General features: G+C 37.6%; 1 protein-coding gene across 1 annotated transcript in view; it reads right to left on the minus strand.

The window, feature by feature from the left end:
* The window catches only part of Matr3 (matrin 3), a 28,608-nt gene extending 6,388 nt beyond the window's left edge, over nt 1-22,220 (minus strand). Inside the window, 11 exon segments of the mRNA XM_050134831.1 lie at nt 473-516; nt 1,692-1,823; nt 2,513-2,680; nt 2,859-2,984; nt 3,283-3,408; nt 5,626-5,678; nt 6,309-6,421; nt 6,756-6,797; nt 7,799-7,860; nt 12,494-13,580; nt 22,097-22,220. Coding sequence (XP_049990788.1) covers nt 473-516; nt 1,692-1,823; nt 2,513-2,680; nt 2,859-2,984; nt 3,283-3,408; nt 5,626-5,678; nt 6,309-6,421; nt 6,756-6,797; nt 7,799-7,860; nt 12,494-13,405 — 1,778 coding nt within the window. The 5' untranslated portion in view covers nt 13,406-13,580; nt 22,097-22,220.
* Nucleotides 22,221-22,231: the final 11 nt, after the last annotated feature.

The raw sequence follows: 22,231 nt of genomic DNA on the forward strand, positions 1-22,231 counted from the left end.
TTTAAAATTTTAAATCAACAAATGAAGTATAATACTTTCTTCCCTACTCCCTCCCTCCCTCCCTCCCTCCCTCCCTCCCTCCCTCCCTCCCTCCCTCCCTCCTTCCTTCCTTCCTTCCTTCCTTCCTTCCTTCCTTCCTTCCTTCCGGTTTTTCGAGACAGGGTTTCTCTGTGGCTTTGGAGCCTGTCCTGGAACTAGCTCTGTAGACCAGGCTGGTCTCGAACTCACAGAGATCCGCCTGCCTCTGCCTCCCAAGTGCTGGGATTAAAGGCGTGCGCCAACATCGCCCGGCCAGCATTTATCTTTCAATGTGACCAAACTCTCACTGCTATTATTTCCTGGGTGTTTAAACTTGTAAGCCTAATCAAACTGTTCTTTCCTGAAGTTGCTTTGGGCCAGATATTTTTGTCACAGCAAAAAGACTAGCAATTATTATGCAGTATACAGACAGACATATGAAAAATGAAATTACCGGGACTTGTCTTTTTTCAGCAAGTCAATGCCTCTGTTAGGAATCTGAAAGATAAAAGTTTTGAGAAATTAAATACATTAAAAAATTTACCCATTTGTAGAATTTATCAATTAAGTAACATTCTTCAACCCTCCTTCTTTATATAATCAATTTAGTTCATTCAATCTGTACAACCACACCTAAGAAAATCTACTTGGATTTTAAAAGTTCATTTCAACCCCCAAATCAACAAAGAAGTGAGCAATAAATCATTTTGGAAGCATAACTCTAATAAAGTTTAAACAGGTTAGAGCAATGGATGATGCTTTCACAAAACACAATCTTTCTACTGCAAAAGAGGAGCCTTTTATTTTTAAAGGGGAGAAAAAAAAAACGGGGAGGAGAGGAGGGCAGGTGGTTGATGGCACACGCCTTTAATCCCAGCACTCAAGGCAGCAGTAGGAAGTACTCTGGGGCTCGAGGCCAATCTAGTCTACAGAGTTCCAGGACAGCTAAGATTACATAAGATTACAGAGAAACCCTGTGCATACGCATGTACAAACACACACAAACCACCACTACCAAAAACCAACCATATCAATAAGCTACCTTATTTTTTTTGGGGGGGGGGAGCTTCTCACTACGTAGACCAGGCTGGCCTTGAACTCAGAGATCTGTCTGTCTCTGCTTTTGAGAGCTAGGATTAATAAATGGTGTGCCACCATACCCAGCCCATTATTTTTCTTATTTTATATGGGTTTGTTCTATAAGGGTTTTGTCTGCATGTACTTGAGTATTTCCTATGCATGCCTGATGCTCAGCGATTAGAGGAGAGGACAGAATCTCGAACAGGAGTGATCCTGAGCCATCATATGGGTGATGGGAACTGAACCTGGATTCTCTCTGTAAGAGTATCAACTACTTTTAAATCACTAAGCCATCTCTCCAAGCGTTAAGCAAAAAAAGGCTAAATACCATGAAGGACGGCACTGCACTGGAGGACTGCAACCTGATTTACAGCGCGTCCTAGGTAGAGTTTTTAACAAAACCCTGTCTATCCTTCCCTTCTCCTCCCAAAAAGGGTGGACAGAAAACACCTTTGTGTCTTTTGCCAGACATATAGACTTATCTTAGCTGTTAGTCAAAGCAGTAAGGTAAGTTGAACCCAGTAGCTTGGGAGATTAGGTTACATAGTTAGACCTTGTCATCTAAGATGTTAAGACTATTAAGAACTACCTACCCTCAGCACCAGTTTTTTATATTTCTCAGACAAGTCAACTTTAACACATCTCCCCTGAAACCAAAGTGCCTTCTTCAGACAATGGTCAACCATTGCCATTGCATCTTCTCTGGTCTCCATCTCAATAAAAGCCTGGAGAGAGGGAGAGAAACCCACGATGACATTATTTCTCACAGAAACTATATAAAACTATTCTGTATGAAATCTTCAGCAGAGCAATTGTATACCTTGCATCAAAAACTCCCAATACTCTCCTGATTCTGTGTATTACTGGTGATTGAAGCCCAAGGCTGTACTTCTGAGTTTCATTCTGTCCTCTAAATTCTTTACATAAAAAAATTTAAATATGAGTAAAGTGAATTCAGATGCTAAATTTGGATTCTGAAAAGCTGGCTGTCATAGTGGCTCAGCCAAGAGAGAGTGAGTGATTTTATCAAGATGGAGGGCAGCCTGGGCTACATATTAAATTTGAGGCTAGCAAGAGCTATCTAACAAAGCCCTGCATAAAAAACAAAACAAATCTCACAACCACTAACCAAATCCTCAAAGACGAGTGTCTATATATGTGTAAGAACTTTAGGAAGAAAAGTCTAAAAGTAAACTAGGCTTTTATCATGACAAGAGAAAACAGTTTACTTTCCACTTTGTATTTTCAAAATTTAGATGCTTGACCATAAGCATCTAACTAAAATAATAATGATAATGATTTAGATATACTCAACCCACAAAATACTGCATTTCTGCTACTGACATCTCTCCCAGTAAAATTATCTTAAAGTGCATTAAGAACTTACTCTTAAAAACCTCCCCATGTTTATTACCTGACTTTTCATCCTCATCAATATGTAATTCTTTATTTTCCCATAAGGCTCAGCAAGCTTGAGGACAGCACTGTCAGAATAGCCAGAATGCGGTAAATTGCTGAGATGTATCACACGTCCAAGTTCTTGCTTTTGATCAAACTTCTGATCTGGTTTTCCTTCAGGTTTCTTTAAAAGAAAACAGAAAAAAAATTATAAATAGTTGAAAGGCAAGTCAAAAGTTGGCAGGTATGCTACAATTATTAACAGTCTTAGCTTTTAAACCAAGTGAACAATTACAAAAATGATGTATTAAGCTTATTACATACAACCTAAAGACAAGGACAAATGAAAAGCTACTACTAACCTTTATTCTCTTATACTTCTGGGATAAATGAACTCTGACTGGTTTGCCAAATACTAATGCCGGTGTAGTTGTATAATAATCCACGGCAGCCTGAGCATCTTCTGTGGTTGCCATTTCAATAAATGCCTAAAATTACACAAAAAGAAATTTCTAAAAATATTACCCCAATATTTATAGATTTTACACCATTGTATTTAATCATTTAATAGGAAGCACCTTCAATAATCAAAATGAAAAAGACCAGTGTGGTCAAGCTGATATTAAACTTAGGGCTCACAAATGATATACTCACTAAAAAATATCTATTTAATATTAGGATATATCTCTTCCTCTGATATTTCAATTTACATAAAATTTTCCATTAATCTAAAATCAATTTCTTTAATATATGAGTGCTATGAATAACTAATATTCCTACTCATACCTCATTAATTTTATTCAAAATCAGATGATTTGAAATGACTCCAAATGGTTCTACCAGTTGTAATAGCTGGTATCTCAAGTTTTTTCCTCGCTGAAAATCCATAATGTGAACAACTCTGCTGGTTTCCTACCCATTAGAGAGAAAAGAAAAAATGTCAATAAAAGTCCTTTAAAGGCATTTTGAAGTAGTTGGGTATATATTTCAGTGACAGTAGTATATACTCAGCATTTGCACACACATAACTTTTATATAAAATTTACTTTATTGTAGCTGGGCAGTGGTGGCACACGCCTTTAATTCCAGCACCTGGAAGGCAGAGGCAGGTGGATCTCTGAGTTTGAGGCCAGCCTGGTCTAAAAGAGATAGTTCCAAGACAGGCTCCAATGCTACAGGGAAAGCCTGCCTCGAAAAAACAAAACAAAACAAAACAAAACTTATTTTACTATATGTGTGGGTATCCTTATTTGAGTGCTTGTGGAGGCCAGAAGACGGTTAGATTCCCTGGAGTTGGAATAGAAACCATTCAACTACCCAACACAGGATCTAGAAACCAAATTTGAGTCACCTCTAAGAACAGTATGTGTGCTATTCACTGCTGAGGATCTCTGGCCCCACACTAACGTATTTTTAAGGAAATCCCCCAATGGTCTTTCAACTGTTTTGATTTGATTTTTATTTGTGTGTGTGTGTGTGTGTGTGTGTGTGTGTGTGAAAGAGAACATGAACATAAATCTGGGTGGGCAGAAAGGGGAAAATGCAACCAAAATATATTGTTTTTGTTTGCTTGTTTAGAGAGGGTTTCTTTGTGTAACAGTGCTGGCTGTACTCAAACTTGCTCTGCAGACCAGGCTGGCCTTGAACTCACTCAAGGTTCCGTTACCAGTGCCAGGATCAAGGGCGTGCACCACCAAAAGTCTGGCTATGATCAAAATATAATGTACTACAAACTAAAGAAAGAAGCTGGATCTGAGAATATAGTTACTTGGAAGGCTGAGACCTCCCCCCACCAGCAACAAAACTTAAGGGCAGCCTGAGTAATTCTCAAAACATACACAAAAGGAGGGGGGGGGGAAGAGGAAGGCTGTACTGCAGTGTTTAAATCCTTGCTAACATAGCCAAGGTCCTAGGTTTGATTTCCAATACCCCCCCAAAAGTTGGCAAAACCAATTATGTATTAAAATGTTTATTCTATGACCAACCAGAAAAGATTTACTTAATAACTTTTAGCATCTAGAGAATATAAAGTACACAGCATATTAAATGTTACCAGAATAAAATCACTCATTCTGGTTTTTTTTTTTAAATATTTATTATGTATACAATATTCTGTGTGTTTATCTGCAGGCCAGAAGAGGGCACCAGACTTCATTACAGATGGTTGTGAGCCACTATGTGGTTGCCGGGAATTGAACTCAGGACCTTTGGAAGAACAGGCAATGCTCTTAACCACTGAGCCATCTCTCCAGCCCTCATTCTGTCTTTTAAGACAGTATCTCATTATGTAGCTAAAACTCTACATCAGCCTGCCCCTGCTTCCTATGATGGGATTAAAGATGTTAGTCACCATGCCTCAACTAGAATAAACCTTCAAAAAAAAAAAAAAAAATCAAATGGTAGTTTTTACAGTCAAGTTTCAAAAACAGCCTCTCTACATATCCTTGTTACATTTTAATAAATTAAACGTATGTGTGAGCATTTTCATGCTATTAGTGTGGAGGTCAGAAAATAACTTTTTTCCCCCTTCTACCATGTGGGTCCTGACAGTCAAATTCAGTGTTGCTGCTGTTGAGCCATCTTTCCAACCCAGATTCTTTCAGTGAAAACTATGAACACAACTGGATACCAAAGTTACTAAGGTAAATCTTTTGACTGACGGTTACCAGTCATGTAAAACCAACTGTGTTAAGAAATCTCTTTTCTTTCTTTCTTTCTATTATTTTTTTTTAAGATCGGGTCTCACTATGCTGCTCCTGTCTAGCCTCAAACTCAAAGAGATCTAGATCTCTCTGCCTGTCTCTTTAATGAAGGAATTAAGCAAATGTCATTACATCCAGCAAGCATAATAGTTTTCAAATTAAAATACTCATCCTGTTATAAGGACTGTGATTAAGACTGTATCAATAAGCAGTCGGCATGGTGGTGAATGTCTTTCATCCCAGCACTCGAGGCAATTGCAGCTGAATTTCTGAACATGAGGTCAGCCTGGTCTACACAGCCTAGTGCTACAACAGAGAAACCCTGCCTTGAAACCCTCCCACCCCCAAAAGATTCAATTAGTAAGCATTTAAATGGAGTCACATTCCCAACAGCAATTATGATAAAAGCAACAGCTGTAATACAGACCACTCTGCCTTTTTGCATGTGTCTTGGTCCTTGTAGGTTCCCATTACCAGCACCTGTGCAGAAGAAAAAAAAAAATTAAAGATTCACAAAAAAATATACTTCCTTATAAAGCAAGATGGCTTTTTTTGTTTCCTTTTTTTTGAGACAGGGTTTCTCTCTAGCTTTGGAGTCTGTCCTGGAACTCACTCTGTAGACCAGGCTGGCCTCAAACTCAGAGATCCATTTGTCTATCCCTCCCGAGTGCTAGGATTATAAGGCATGTGGCACTACTTACTGTCAGGCAAAGCAAGGTAGTTTAATTTAAATAAATACATAAATAAATAAATAGGACATCTTTCAAATACAAATGGGAAGACATTATGACTGCCTTCTTTTTTTTTTTATTCCGCCTCCTCCCAGGACTGCCTTTTCTTTTAAAAAATTAATTTAACTTTACTTTATGTGCATTGGTGTAAAGGTGTCAGATCCCCTGGAACTGGAGTTACAGACTCCAGTTGTACATTGCCATGTGGGTTCTGGGAATTGAATCCTGAACCTCTGGAAGAGCGGCCAGTGTTCCTAATCACTGAGCCATCTCTCTAACTCTGTGACTATCTTTCTAAGCTGTTACTTTAAAAGAATTTTTTAGTAACATCTAAGACTACCATTTACACTAAAAGGCAATATAAATTTAATATAATCACCCAGATTTCCTCTTGGCCCAACTGCTGGTCCTCCAAGATGAAATGAAGGAGGTGGAGGTCCCAGAATTCCTGGTGCTGGGTTTGTAGACTGTTGCAGCATGAATGGATCACCCCTTGTAATAAGAACAAAATACACGAAGCACAAAATAAACAAAAAGAATCATCAGATATAAAATTATTAAATTACCTCTTATGTAACTATGACTATTTTAGCTTAAGTAGTACACACACACGGCAAGTAGTGGGAAATGTATTAACAGTGAAAAAAGAAGTATTACTATATTGTTTTCTAAAAATTCCTTACACTGGTACTTTAAATAAATTATCAAATCCTTATTTGGCAAAAAAAAAAACACAGAATATATTTTTATGAAACATAGAAAGTTAAACTTGGATTCCTTACACTGATCTCCAATATAAACAATAGCTAAAATTTTTTTAACTTACATTGTATGTCCAGTATCATTGTCAGGATTCCATTCTGGGTAGCTTTAAAAAGATCAGAAAATTAATTTTAAAATAAAAAGGTTCTTTTCACAAAGTAGTCTCCTTAAGCCTCTAAAACAGAGATGATTCATTAGTAAATCTGAGAATCTACATTTCAAAAGGAACTTCAGACACCAAATGATTTGTATTAAGACTGCAATACTTGTAAACTTAAGTGATGCATGTTGAAATGTTCCTTGTTAAATTTTGCAAGTGGGGGGGGGGCTGGAGAGATGGCTCAGAGGTTAAGAGCACTGGCTGCTCTTCCAGAGGACCTGAGTTCAATTCCCAGCAACCACATGGTGGCTCATAACCATCTGTACTGAGATCTGGTGCCCTCCTCTGGCGTGCGGGCATACATGGAGGAAAAATGTTGTATACATAATAAAAATAAACCTTTAAAAAAAAATTTTGCAAGTAGGTAAAGTGCTGCACAAAGAATTAGGAAGGAGGTTTTTACACACACGCACCAAGTTTCTTTCCCCAAGGAAGGTATCAGAGCAGAGTTAAGCCTCAAAGGAGTTAGGTATATATGGATGGTATCTGCTATAATAGGTGGTTTATTTGAATTTCATTTCAATTTAGCAGCCTACATTCAGAGTGAAAGCTATGTATGTCATTTCCATGAGGAAATGAACTTGGTTTCTAGCAATTTTTAATTATCCCTCTATATTTATTGTTTTATAGCTTATATTAACTGTTATTAAAGTGCTATAATATATTTTGATTACAAACTGCTATTTTTTCATTAATTCTACTAAAACGATTTCTTGATTAACAGGCCAATGTGTATTTATCCTATAAATTAAAAAAAAACAAGAAACAAAGTATCATTATATCTATTATTCATTAAGATAGTTTGTCTAAAATTAAATATCAACCAGACATTATCAATTATGTGACAGTAACAATATGTGTATAAGGAAAGGATAAACTTCCCCAAACTAATAATGGCTGTTTCTGATTCACGGTAAGGATGCTTTATACATATTTCAAATTCCTACATTTCAAGAAGAAGCTGGCATCGACGACTGTGACTTGCTCCATTGATATGTTGACTCCACTCCTGCAGCAAAGTAAATTAGCAGAATTAACAAAAGTTAAAAGCTAAAATATTTTCATGAACCATTAATGTGTATGCAGTATCAAGTTGTTCAACATTTATTAAGTCACAGTGGTTTAAGCTAAAACCACTTCTGAGTTCTTGAAGCTCGATCCTGCCCTCAAATACTCTATGCACATTCTTGGAAAAACTGGATTAATTTGGTCAACATAATTGAGACCTGACAGTGGAAATATGAAGATAGTACGGATCAAGAAGAACAACGGACCTTGAGGTCAACTGACCACAGTTACTGCTGTGGACCATACTCAAGTATCCACTATTTTTGGAATTGATTATTTTGTAATACTCTGTATAACAAAATAGCCACATACCTAGATTTCTAGAAAATGTGTGTGAATAATTTAAAGTAGAATCTTTAATTTCACCTTGACTTTTAGGCAAATTCCAAACATACTATACTTTCTACTATAGCCAAATGAAACAAAACAACAAAAAAGTACTGTCAAAAAAGGCCAACATGATTAAATGGAATTGGTTTATCTAAGAAATTTTCCCCATTTGTCAAAAATTTAAGTTCCCACATTTACCTAAAACAGAATCAAATTTAAGGAGTGCCTTTTTCCAAAATTTAAGGAGGGAAACAATGTAGTCCATCAGTATTTCCTTTTTTGTGATTTAGTTTAATATAAGCCATTAACTAAATTTATATGATTCAAATTAATTTTCCTTTTGCTAAGAAAGATGTTTGGTTAATTTTTTATCCAATATAAGAGTTAGGAAAGGTGGGTTTGCTGCCAAAATGCCCTGGTTTATTTCCTAAAATACAATATAACTAGATATGACTCCTAAGTCTAAGTTAGTCAAATTCATTGCAACAAAATTCCCCTATCGTGGTGAAAAACAAATGAAATAATAAAGGCAAACTATCTGAACACTGCCAAGCATATGAAGTTATCTATACTGCATTATCTCAGAAATTCACATTGTTTTACAAGTAGTTTTGATTTTTTTACAAGTTTCCACAAATCGAGACAATTTCTAAACTAGCACTGTTCTTGAAAGTTCTAAGTAGAATATAAACATGGTCAGGCAATGCATTTTTCCTCAAACAAGGGGATTAGAGAGCCTCAGCTAAATGAAAATATAACATCAAATTACACAAGGAGTTTTACAAAGGCTCAAAATGACATTTTATAAACTGGACCTAATTTTGACTTCTATTACAGCAGTCTACAGATAGTGCTCTAGAAAGTTAATCAAAACAATGTTAAAGAAGTGAAATGGAACATATCCAAACAAAATAGTAATTAGAATGAGGTGCTATCAACTACTATTCTTAGTATTTCTGAAAACTAGATTGTCTTTCAAAAGTAATAGCTAATAGGAACTTGAGAGATTTCCATAACTGTTACACAATCAGACAGTTGGGCTAAAGTTTCTACTTGCAACACAATAGACCGTTTCTGGAAGCCATTTTAAAAATGGCTGTAAGCAAGAGGCACCATAGGTAAGTTCACAAATTCAGAAAAGGGACTAAACGAATCCATCAACCTAAAAGAGTTTCAGAACAACTTCAGATACAAATATCTATCCTTAAGAAGCAGTGTTTTAGGAAAAGAATGAATGTTATCCTATTAAGCATGCTTCTGAATTATAGGAGATGGAAAGGGCACAGAGTTGCAAAGAAATTACATCCAATCCCCCATGTCCTATAAGTTTCAAGTTTATGGTAAAAATGTAGCTGGTCTTTCAAGCACTAAGAAGAAGGCCAAGATCAGAAACTTAGTTATGTACCTCCCAACCCATCCATTATTAATCAGCTCCACTGTACTTGATGTCTGGTTTAGAATAAGGACTAAGAATCCAACAATTAAAAACAACACAAAAAAACCTGGATTCTATTCTGACATAATTCCTACATGAGATAAAGAATAGGGATTCACTTTTTGAATTTACAAGTTTAGTGGGGGGGCACCCTACACTCACACTCAATGTCTTTCAGGTTTTACATAATAATAGTAAGTTTTATAATAATCATTCTGGAAGTATTTCCAATGTGACAGAAAAGAATTAATTAAAAGACTTAAGTAATACTAAAAGGAAACAAATAGAAATTCAAGTAATAAGACAAAAAGGTTGCAGTGGGCAATTTTCTTTAAGTCAAAGAACTTGAAGTTTGAAACTGTATAGAGATGCGACTTGATGTTCTAAGGTGACCTAGAAAAAACTCAAAGGAAGACTATTACTTAAAAATCATCTAAAAAATATAAAATAAGGGCACTCCATCATGACAAGTTACACCATGCTTTTCACTTGAACTTTGTATAATGTAGGCCATTTAACATTACCATTAAGTGAAAACTACAGATTTTCCAAGTTATGCAGTGATACCAGAGAGCAGGATACTTATTTTTTTCAATGTTTATGTCCACCACAGTAATTTCTTAAAAAGTAACAACTGCATCTGTTAACAGTTCATTGCTGAAGTAAATTGCTTTTTTAATGAAGCAGATACAGAGAAAACATCAGCTAAGTTGAGGCAACTATAAAAGAGAAAATCCAAGTGATTAATTTTGTTCCAATTGGTCTAACCTACAAACACAAATTTTATAAAACCCAATGGCTAAGCAAAAGTCCTCTAAAATAATTGTTAAATATACCCAAAATTTTGAATTTGCAAACTAGAACCCAAGCAGTTTTATAAGCTAAAAATACTCCTTAATTTAGATTCATTTAAATTATTAGCCTTTTTTGCGAACTAGAAAGTAGTAAAATTTGGAGGAAAAAAAATCTTATACAAAATAGAAACATTTTTAATCTGACAAACCCTTTTATGGTTCCTTTCTTCCAACGGCAAAGATTTGCAGTTCTTTAAGATAACTTTCACTTGATCCCTGTAACTATTTTCCTTGGAATTTGGAGATCTTTTCTGAGAACATATAATTTCTGCTATATTTCTTGGAAAAGAGATTAAGAAGTAACATAGGAAAAGCTGGAGTCAATCAATTTTAATGGACCTTTTTTCATTGCTTTAATTTACATCAGACTAAATCTTGAAGTTTAAAAATAATAAAAACCAAAATAAATTCCATGGCATAGCTAACAAATCTGGGAAAAATAAAAATATCTAACAAACAAGATTTGTTGATTCTTTCTAGCTCCAGGTTTTATTTCTTTGTTGAGACAGAGTCTCACTATGTAGACCTGGCTGGCCTGGAACTTAATATGTACATCATGCTGGCCCGGAACTCAGAGATCCACCTGCCACCTCCCAGTGCTGGGATTACAGGCATGAGCCACCAAGCCCGGCGGATCTGTTTCTTAAATGAAAAAATCTACAAACTTAACTTTGGCTTTTATTTTAACTTATTTGATATGAAATAAAAGATTAAAAGATAAAAAATGTTGAGATCTAATCATTGAAAAGGGAACAATACATAAAAAATTCAATAGGGTCTAGTAGATTAAAAAAAACACTAAAAAATGAAGTTAAAAGAATGTGATATGAAAAGAAAATGTCCCAGATCTTACTGTAAAGAAAAACCCTGTAACAGTGACCATAAAATCAATCTCAGGGTAGCACTCATTCCAGCTAGATAGGTTACTACAAAGCACATCGGGAAAAATGGATGTTGACAGATTACAGATCAAGCTAGTGGGGGTGCTGTACCATTGACTTTATGTCAACTGCAATATATACTGAAAAACAGAATTTCAAAAACTCCAGTGAGAATGAGTAACACTGAAAAAGTTGAAAGAGAAGGACAATATTTAAAAGGGCATTTTGAAAAGGCTTCCATTTTGCCAGATGTGATACTTAAAGGAGAATTAGGCTTGTTTTTTTTTTCCTCCCACAAATGACTATTCCAGAAGTACAATAAGCTTAAGTCAGAAAAAGAATTTTCTTACAAGGAACACAGAGCAGGATAATGTAGTCAACGATTTATCAAAGTCTCTAAAGGGACAGATGCAATAAATATGGGATAATAAAAAGTGAGCTTTGAAGTATGTTTAAGGAAGTTGTGGAAACAGAGAAAAAAAATGATGCAAAATTTCAGTCATAGTATGAGAGTTTGTGTTAAGGGAAATTAAAAAAGGAAGAATGAACTAATCTAAAATATGAAACATACTGAAACACACACCAGGGCTCTACATTAACTTTCCCTGTAGCCACAGATAAGGAAAAAAGAGAATTGTACAAGAATATATCTTTGACTACATACAAATCAGCAATCAAGACAGATGGAAAGCTGAAATCTAGCATCCTAAATGGCAAAGCACATTGACTTCAGGAAAAAAATGCTTAAAACATTCAACAAAGCAGACTAGGGGGAAAAAAGCCTGCTTAAATATGATTAAGAAGAACATACTGATGCCAAAAAAACAAGATAATCCCAATGGATGACAGCTTTGTGGCCAGAAGCATTCTAGGTAGATTGTTTTTATTAATGTAAAGCCCTGGTTTATACTGCTCAAAAACAATTACCTTCCAAATAAAGTGTTCTCAAAAGCATAACAATTCTTGATCAACTCAATGTCATCAGACTACAGAATTAGAGTAAAAGATATAGGTAAATACAGAATAGGTACTACAATGTAAAAGAAATTAGAAGCATCTGTTGCTTTAACTCACCTTATTAGAATGAACTGGCAAATCACATATAGAGCACAGATGGGGATAACCCTTCGGTAAGAGTCCATGGAAGTCTTCAATATTGCTACTTGGAGGAGCGCCCCTCTTTTTCTCAAAGAGAGATCTCTCTTGTAAGGGGCCAGGACCACGTCCCATTCTCTCATACTCACTGTCAAATTTATGATAGTTATGCGAGGTCTCACCAAAAAAAGAATCATCCCTACACCTTTCTCCATCTCTTAATCTGTCATCTTCATAATCCATTCTGTCATAATAACCAGATTCTTGAGAACGACTTCCATGGTCATAATCAAGCACTGGGTTGAGACTAGGACCACGATCATCAAAACTATCTCTTCTAAAGTGCCTTTTTTCTTCCCAATCATCCCTAGGTACTCTGTATGGTGGCTCCCGTGTAGCAAATCTGCCATCTCTACCATAACTCAATGTAGGGCCTTCTTCAGTTCTCTTCCTTTTAAGCTGTAGAAGGATTTGGGGCAAGTTCTCAGGAGTAATCTTGTCCTCTGGATAACGACTCAGTTCATCTAAGTCTCTAGCAGACAGACCAAAGCTGGCCAAAATATTACTGGCCTGGTCTGCATCTCCACGGTGTTGAGAAGACAAAGGGAGTGGACCTCTACTTCCAATGTTAAATATAGACTGCAAATTATGGGAAGAAGTACTAGCAGAGGACAGTGCGCTATGAGCTCCTTGTTGATTCAATGAAGAACTCATTCCAAGATTCATTAAACTAGCAAGGCGTGCAGTACCCTGGTTCATCCTTCCAAGAGATGCTGGCATACTTAAAGACTGGGTAGCAGCAGCAAGAAGGCCTATTCCTGCTGCAGACAGGTCACGCCCATGACCCTGTGAGTCCCTACCGAGAGATGACTGCTGGAATGACTTGGACATTGTAGAACTATCTCTTGTCTATTTTATAGATAAAAAAAATTGTTTTTAAAAGACGGCCAAAAAGAAAGCTCAAACTAGAAAGCTAGGTTAACTTTGCTTCAAAAATGGTAACGCCAAGAAAAAGGATCAATAAGGACTGTAGAATCTTCTTCAAGCTGAGAACCAGCAGACAACTCTGTAGAAAAATAAGCAGTTTTAGTCATAAATCCCTTTAAAGTAGATGCCGTTTTTTAAGAAAAAAAAACTTACGCATCATGTTGATTAAAAAAAAACCACTTAAGATCTCAAACTTACAAGGAATTCATACATATCTTAAACAGATTCAGATGTATGCAGAGCCTGCATATAGATATTTAAAAAGTAGCTTTTCATGCTGAAATTTAACAAAGGGAATTTCATATTGGGCTTAAAAACACTTAAACTCAAGGCCTAGATGTTTGTGCATCAAAATTTCATTGAAAACAGATGGGTATCTTCCTTTTAGAAGAATAAAAACATACTCTATAGTATGATGCTTAAGTTCTAGAAGATTAAAAAATCAAAATTAAAAAAAAAAAGGTCAGCAAGTCAAAGATGAACCAGTTGTATTCTGCTTTAGAAAATGAGAATATCACTTTCAGAAAGAACCAAGTAAAATCACAAGTAAATGAAGCTTAGGGTGTCAAGTGTCTGACGTAAGATCTAAGATCAAGTAACAGTTGAGACCTTCATGCAGCAAAATTAACTCGAGGTGAAGACAGATGTGAAGATAAATAATTTCCTACAATTTTAAGGATTTCTGCCCAAATTTAAGCCACACAACTAACTGCCTTCTTACTGACCATGCCAGGCAGTGCTTATTTGATACCTACTCTTATAAGGTAAGAATAGTTTTGGTCGGTATAGAAACAGACCTACCAAGAAAAAACCCAGGTTCAGGAAATACAGCTGATTTAAAGAAGGGAAACACCCCAAGTTAGCACCTATTACTGTTCATTTAATTTTCAGGGCTATAACATCTCTAGAGTTCAAAGCACATAAATGAAATCAAAGACCTTGTTAACAGATTTCTGCAAACTCTTCACAAGAATAGCCCAATAGCTTGAAAACCTTTAATTCTGATTATAATCCTTCAAGATGTATTTCTGGATGAAATTTTTATTAAATCATTAACACTGCATCTCAAAAACTGTTATAAGAGTGTGCAAAGTATTAACACGATTCCCATTAAGCATTAGTTAAAAGACGTTAATACAACCAATGTTTTCTGTAAGACAATTTTATAATCACAATCACATACAAGATAAATCTGATCAATTTGTCACAGACTTCTACTATGATGCATTGCTTCTTCAGTTTTGTGTGTTTGAATAGTCATACACGTAAGCAGTGTAGTTTACTAAATTTTATTACACTAAACCCCAGAAAATACCCAATAATTAAAAGTCAATTATAGGATCAATTCCATCAATGGTAGATTAAAGCAAAGATATACTGGACGAACACAGTGGTAGAGAAAGAATAAAAAAAAGTTACAGGCAAGGAAGATTTGAACTAGATTAAAAAAAAAACAGATGCAATAAAGTAAGACACAAATGCTATCAGTGGTAGCTGGAATTACAGATGTTTTTGTACACCAAGAAAGATGAATTTAAGACACCAAGGAAACTAGTTCTAGACAAGATCCACTTACATAATCTCCTTTAAGTTTTAAGGTAAGATTAATGAAGAGAAGAGTTAGTGGGCAGTGGATGAAAGGCTTTTTCTTTTTTTAAATAAAAATAGTATCTTTAAAATGCCATACACAACAGGCTGAAATACTAAGCATGTTGGTATTAATCTGATGAGTCACTTAAAAACAGTTAATATTTATCACAGCTTTGACATTTACCTTACAGTCAAAGCCTTTTATTATTCAAGTCTGTCTTTTGAAAAAACTATTCCTATCCCAGAGAATAGTACTTTATTGTGCATAAAAGTTTAAATTATCATATTTTAAGGAAACAATCATTAAGTTACACTGACATCAATTATATTTTTTGTACTTTACATAAAAACAGTGGATCTGGAAAACTAAGTTAAGGTAAAAGATAATTTAAAAGACAAAACAGAAAATGGATGTTAGAAAAATTCAGAAGAGGACACACAATATAAATCCTATGAGAAGGTGCATTCCACAAGAATCATTTTACAATTTCATCTTAAGATGCAGCTACACATAACACTGAAGTCATATTACTGCAAAAAAGAATTAGGTTGGACTTTTTTTTTATGAGTATAAAAAAACCTCACTTTCCCCACAGAATATACAATACTGTTATCACATGAGCCACCATCACTAACCATCCTGGCCTGCCAGTGACCTCACTGTTAGGGCTGGGCTGAGAGCCCTCACCAGGCAGCGCTGGCCCCTGGCCACCACTACAGAGGGCCAGACAGAGACAGAGTTCTCTGAGACCCAGAGGGTCAGTATCTTCTAGAACAGAAGGTAGTTTGTTTGTTTTCTTTAACAATGTCCATTAACCAACAAAAACCAAAAAAAATTTGCCACATCCCAGGTGCCCACCCTGAGCCAGTAGTAGTGCTCATAAATATAATCTCAGTACTTTGGAAGTCGAAGCACTCACTACTGTGAGTTTGAGGTTACATAATCCACACATAAATTCTAAGACATTTTGGAACCTCGCTTCAGAAAAATCAAACATGAAAGCATTGCTTAGAAAATATGAAAACAGTGCCACTAGCATTTTTAGTCACCTGAAGCTAAGATATAAATCATTTTTAAAGGGCTCATTCCCATGAGACCTGTTGCTCATTAGTAAAGTTAGTGAAATACTGAAGTACTTCATTACTAAACATTTATTAAAAATTTAAGGGCTGGGGGCCATACAGATGGTTCAATGGGTAAAGGTCCTTGCCCACAAGGACCAGTGACACAAGTTTGACCACACAGAGTTGTTTTCTTGTGGCATGTGGCCTACCAAATATTAAGTAAACAACATTTACATTTTATGGGGCTGAAAGCTCAAGATGTTCCCCAATAAGTAGAGTCCTTAAAGCCCTGGGCTCAACCCCCAGCACTGGAATAGTGGCACATGATTGTGATCCTAGCATAAGGTCCACTGTCCCAGCTTGGCTTCAAACTCAAGATGCTCCTACTTCCACTTCCAGAGCACTGGCAGATTGGAGGCATTAAGATTATGAGTACAAGAGCATTTGCAGCTACAAAGAGTTTGAGGATGCCTGGGTTCTCTTCAGAGAACTAATCTGAGAATGCAACATCAAAATACAACTTACCCATAAATTCTAAATGTCCATTCATGAATGCACAATCTTCCACTCCCAAAACACAAAGCATCCCCAACCACAAAAACTAGGAAAACAAAAAAGCTTACCAACATGACCTATAATTTAAATTTAGGTCAGTGGAACACTTGCCTGGCTAAATTCTTGAGAGAGGTCTTGAGTTCAACTGCTAGCACCACACACATAGAAATAAACAAATGCAATTTACTACAATATGAAAATCAATTTAAGATTTATTTTATACTTGGGAGACAGAGTTAGGAGAATCCTAGTTTACAAAGTGGGTTTTGGGCTACACAGTGAGACCTGGTCTCAAAACAAAAACAACAACAAAAAATCTAATTTATTTTATATGTGTGGGTCAGGACAGTCTGTGGGAGTCAGTATTCTTCTGCTATGTGGGTCTCAGGGATTAAGTTCAGGATGTCAAGCTCAGCTGAAAGCATCTTAGCCCAATAATAAAAAAATTAACTAATTTACTAAAATATATCTTTACACATAAAACACCCTCTGATTTAATTATTTATCAACAGAACTTCCCTCCCTGAGTAGTAAATATCATCATCATATTATTATTTTTGAAACAAGAGTTTCTCTGTGTTACTAACAGCTCTGGTTGTCCTGGAACTTGCTCTGTAGACCAGTTAGTCTTGTGCTCTCCTGAGTCTGCCTCCCAAGTGATGGGACTCAGGACACACCACGACCGCCCAGCTTAAATACTCTTTATTGGATTTTTAAAAAAGTTAGAAGAATATTAAATCTAGATAGACAGCACAGTCAGTAAAATGCTTGCCTTGTAAATACAACAACCTGATATCGATTCCCAGAACTAGAATTTAAAAAAAGGGTATACTGGTAGGAGTTTATAATCCCTGTACCAGGAAGGCAGAGACAAGAAGAGATCTTTTGGGGCTTCCTTGGCCAACTATTGTACTGTAATTGGTGACACTTCAGGCCAAATGAGATCTAGTCTCAAATAAAATGAATGGCATTCCTGATGATACCTGGTGTTGCCTTATACATCTCCTCACACTAAAAAAAAAAAAAAAAAAGAAAAAGACAGCTAAAATATTCCAAGAAAAACACTGCTAATAGGTATCTATTACTGCCACATCTTGACATGCTCTCAATTATATAAAATAATCACTTCTTAAAAACAACAAGTTTTAATTTGGAGACTGGGATGTAGGTCATCATTGGGTAAGATCTTAATGTGTAAGATCTTGGGATCAATCCTTAGAATCACAAAAATAATTTTTAAAAATCTGTCAATGCCTTTAATCCCAGCACTCGGGAGGCAGAAACAGGTGGATCTCAGTAAATTGGAGGCCAGCCTGGTCTACAAAGCAAGTTCCAGGACAGCCAAGACAGAGAAACCCTGTCTTGAAAAACCAAAATAAGTAAAAAATAAAAATCATTTATTAAACCTTCCAGAAGGCTTTACTAAAAGTTACCAGCATAGGGCTAGAGATGATTTGATGCGTGAAACTGTTGTGCAAGCCTGAGGACGAGTCAAAGGCACAGCATGAGCACCTGTAATCCAGACACTCCACCCACAGACAGAAGAATCTCAGAAGACAGAAGACCTGGAGTACAAAGTGGGAGGGAGTACGATTCTGCCTCAACCATGGTAGAGGGTTCATACATGTGAGCCTGCATTTGTTACCGCATACACAAACAACAAGAAGATACGTAGGAAAACCCTGTTTCTAAAAACAAACTAGCCCAGATTCACTGTTACTGTCTAACATAATCACACTTAAAACATACACAGCTGAGTACCTTAAGAGGATTTGTTGGGGGAGGCTGGTGGGTAGGAAGAGGATCATACTATACATTCCACATGGCCTTAATGACTTCAAAACAAAACAATCCTGTAAACTCTAAAGTCCGAAATCTTCCCCACGCCATTTTAATTTGAAAAGTTATGTATAAAAATCCCTTAAAGACAACACATCTAAAATTTCCTCAATTGTAGTTTCTTTCTGTTCTACTTTTAGATATCTATAGTTTAAAAACAAAGTTTTTTTTATTAAGGATTTCAGAACAGCTGGGTGTGATGTTGCATGCCTTTAATCCCAGTGCTGGGCAGGTGGCAACAGCAGTAGGATCTCTGAGATTGAGGTCAGCCTGATCTACGTACGCAATGAGACCCAGTTACAAAAATAAAAAACAAAAAGAAATTTTAGAATAAAGAGAACATATTCTGTATAGATAGATATACTAAGAACATCTAACAAATCATTATCTGATATTTGATAACACAAGTACTAGTTTTTTTGTCATTTCTGTTCCAAACTTTGTTTAAAGCTGGTCTACTTCAGCTGGGCAGTGGTGGCGCACGCCTTTAATCCCAGCACTCGGGAGGCAGAGGCAGGCAGGTGGATCTCTGTGAGTTCGAGACCAGCCTGGTCTACAAGAGCTAGTTCCAGGACAGGCTCCAAAACCACAGAGAAACCCTGTCTCGGAAAAACCAAAAAAATAAAGCTGGTCTACTTCTACCTTGATTCTTCTTAAAAATGAGATCCTAAAAACCACGAGAATCTGATCTGATAAAGACTTCAACTATTTATACCCACACACCTATTTTTCCTCATTACAAAAGCAAATGGAGGCAGCACTTTGGAGGCTGAGGCAGGAAAATGGAAAACTGGAGGCCAGCCTGAGTTATTGTGTCAAAACCATGATCCAACAAAAAACAAACAGTAAATGTTAACTTCTTAAAGGAATTTTAGAAAAATCACCAAGCAGGAAATATAAACTGACCTAGGATCAAACTTCAGAGAAAACTTTTTTTGGATATATATTTTTCTATATATTTAACAAATCAAAGTTGACATCCACAATACTGACTTTCCATGTAATAATGTATAGCATAATTATTTAATATTACCCTCCTCTTAAAATATTATTTGAAAGTAGCAGTAGTATAGATTTCCATTTCCACAATAAAACACCCCTCTCCCAAACTGAAGTTTTCAACTTTTATTGCCTACCAACAAGCCCGGAGCCTCTGTGCATTAATAATGCCAAGTAAAAGTGACATCACTCAACTCCATCAATTAAAATTCCACACTTAAAAACTGCCATTAATATTTATCATACACAATTTGACTATTAGGATAAATTTAAGTGCAACCTTTCCAAATCTTAGTTTATCAAGGACCATGCTAGTGCATTGTCACTATAAAATTGAAACTTGATACTCAGGCAGGGGCATGGCGGTGACCGCCTTTAACTATAGTATTCAGGAGGCAGAGGCAGGTGGATGTCTTCTGAGTTTGAAGCATAATGAGTTTCAAAAAAAAAAAAAAACCCAAAAAACTATCTCCAAAGAAAGACAAAAAAAAAAAAAACCCAACCCAAAAAGATTTAATACTCTCTTCTACCACAGCACTTAAGTAAACCATGATATTTCTAAAATATAAGATATTATAGCTGCATTCCCGCTTTTAAAAATGTATCACTTTATTATTTCTTGGTCTAAAAGCATCAGGTAAAAAGTTAAATACTTCCAAATCAATTCATGTTTAAAACGCTACATAAAAGTTGTATATAATTGATGAGGAAGTAAGAGAAAGCTACTTCTATGGGTAGGAATCATAAACTACTTGTGAAATGGCAAAAATGTAAACTTAAAAAACCTCAATGTAAAACACGTTGGGTAAATGTATCTTTTTCAAGGATTATATAACCAACCAGAAGAATCTTTTAGTAATACTTCGGTGACATTTAAGTGCAAAGGCAACCTTGGGGGTTTCTGCAATAAAATACTTCCCCCTCCTTTCAGATTCCTAAAATACTAATGTTCATAAGTTATGAAGCTAACTGGGCGTGGTGGCACAGGCCTGTAGGTAATTCAGCTCTAGGGATGCTGAGACAGGAGGATATAGAGTTCCTTCAGCGACCTCAAAAAGAAATTTATACAATGCGTAGGGTAACTTAACTGTTAGTAAAATAATGCTGTTTTGAGACAATCCTGATGTTACCACGACTGGCCCCGAAGTCATGGCAATTCTTCGTCCGCCCTGGTCTCAAGTGCCGCTATTACAAGTATGCGTCATTACGCCCAACAATTAGCTTTTAAAGAGCTTTTCAACACCCATGAAAAATCGCCCGCGATGTAATTTTTTTGCCGGCATAGTCAAATCTAAATTTACCTGGGCGAAGCGTGTTGTACCGACTGACAACTTAGCCCATTTAAATACGCAACACGCAGCATCAACACAAAAATCCCATGATTACTTCCTATGAAATCAGCGACACACAATTTCAGAGCTCCAGAAAGACTAGAAATTTCTCGAAACGTCTAGATGAGTAACTGTAACCTATCCAACAGAGAAATATTCCACAGAAGGGGCTAATCCTTTAGACAGAGTCACCTAACAGGTAAAGCGCCGAAGGGGCAAACACCTACGGTAAGAGGAAAACACAAAAGCGTGGCACAGCACTAGCAGAAGAGACTGAAGGCTACACCACGGCCCTCCGAACCCTTTGTCTGAAAACCGGAAGGTCTCCCAACACACCAGCCTGTCCAGAGGACTGTTTTGATAGAGAAAGGAAATATGAGGTGACTGACTGACGAAACGAACATTCTACCGAGGAGCATGCAGAAAGCTCTACCCAGGAGGCAATACAAAAGCCAAACGTTAACGTTTCATTTTCGGCCATTTTTACGCAACTGGGGGGATGGGGAGGAATTGTTCCAGATGTCGGGCTAAAATCGCGCGCGGGCGAGGGACGCGGGAGTCTTGGGAATGGAGCAAAACGGAGCGAGGGGTGAGGGACGGCAAGGCCACTGACGCCAGGGAAAGCAACGTCGGTCAAAACACGTAAGCTTTTCACGGCCTACGGAATCCTCCATTTTGGGTCTATTTTCAGGGGAAAACGGCAAACGCACCGTGCGGGACTCGCGCGCCCACGGACTTCCCGGGGTTGACTACCCTCCCTCCCCGGACGGCGGGCCCCAGCGGACGGCCTCCGCTCCCTCGGGCTCCGAACGCTCCTCCCTCCTCCCAGCGCCGGCGGCCCGCGTGTAACGGGCTCGTCCCGCCCCCGCCCCCTAAGCCAGGCGCGCAGGACGCTCGGCGGAGAGGCGAATCGAACCTCCGGACCCCGACTCTCCCGCTGCACCCCCGGGCCGTCGGCTGCCTGCGCGTCCTCCCGCCGAACGGCTCACCTCCGCCGCCCGGGGAGGCAGGCTGCGCCGCCACCGCACTCCTAACATGGCGGCCGCCGCTCAGGCGGCTCACATACGCAGCGCCGACGGAGACCGCACGGGGAGCGGGAGCGAGCGGGAACGGCGCGCCGCCAGCTCCCGACAGGCACGGCCGCGGCGGCAGCCCCGCTCGCAGGACGCGGACAGCCCCGGCCACCCACCCGGACTCTTACCCGCTTCACGCCTACCTTTGGGGAAGGGAGAGGGAAAAGGAGAGATGCCTCTCTCAGCGAGCGGGACGCGGAGGCTCCCACAATCCCCCGCAGCAACGGCGCTGGCAGGAGGTGGCGACGGAACGAGAGCTCACTCTCGCGAGAGCGCCC

Source organism: Alexandromys fortis, unplaced genomic scaffold (genome assembly GCF_014885135.2).
Source record: "Alexandromys fortis isolate MF-2015 unplaced genomic scaffold, M_Fortis_MF-2015_v1.1 scaffold_25, whole genome shotgun sequence".
Lineage (NCBI taxonomy): Eukaryota > Metazoa > Chordata > Mammalia > Rodentia > Cricetidae > Alexandromys > Alexandromys fortis.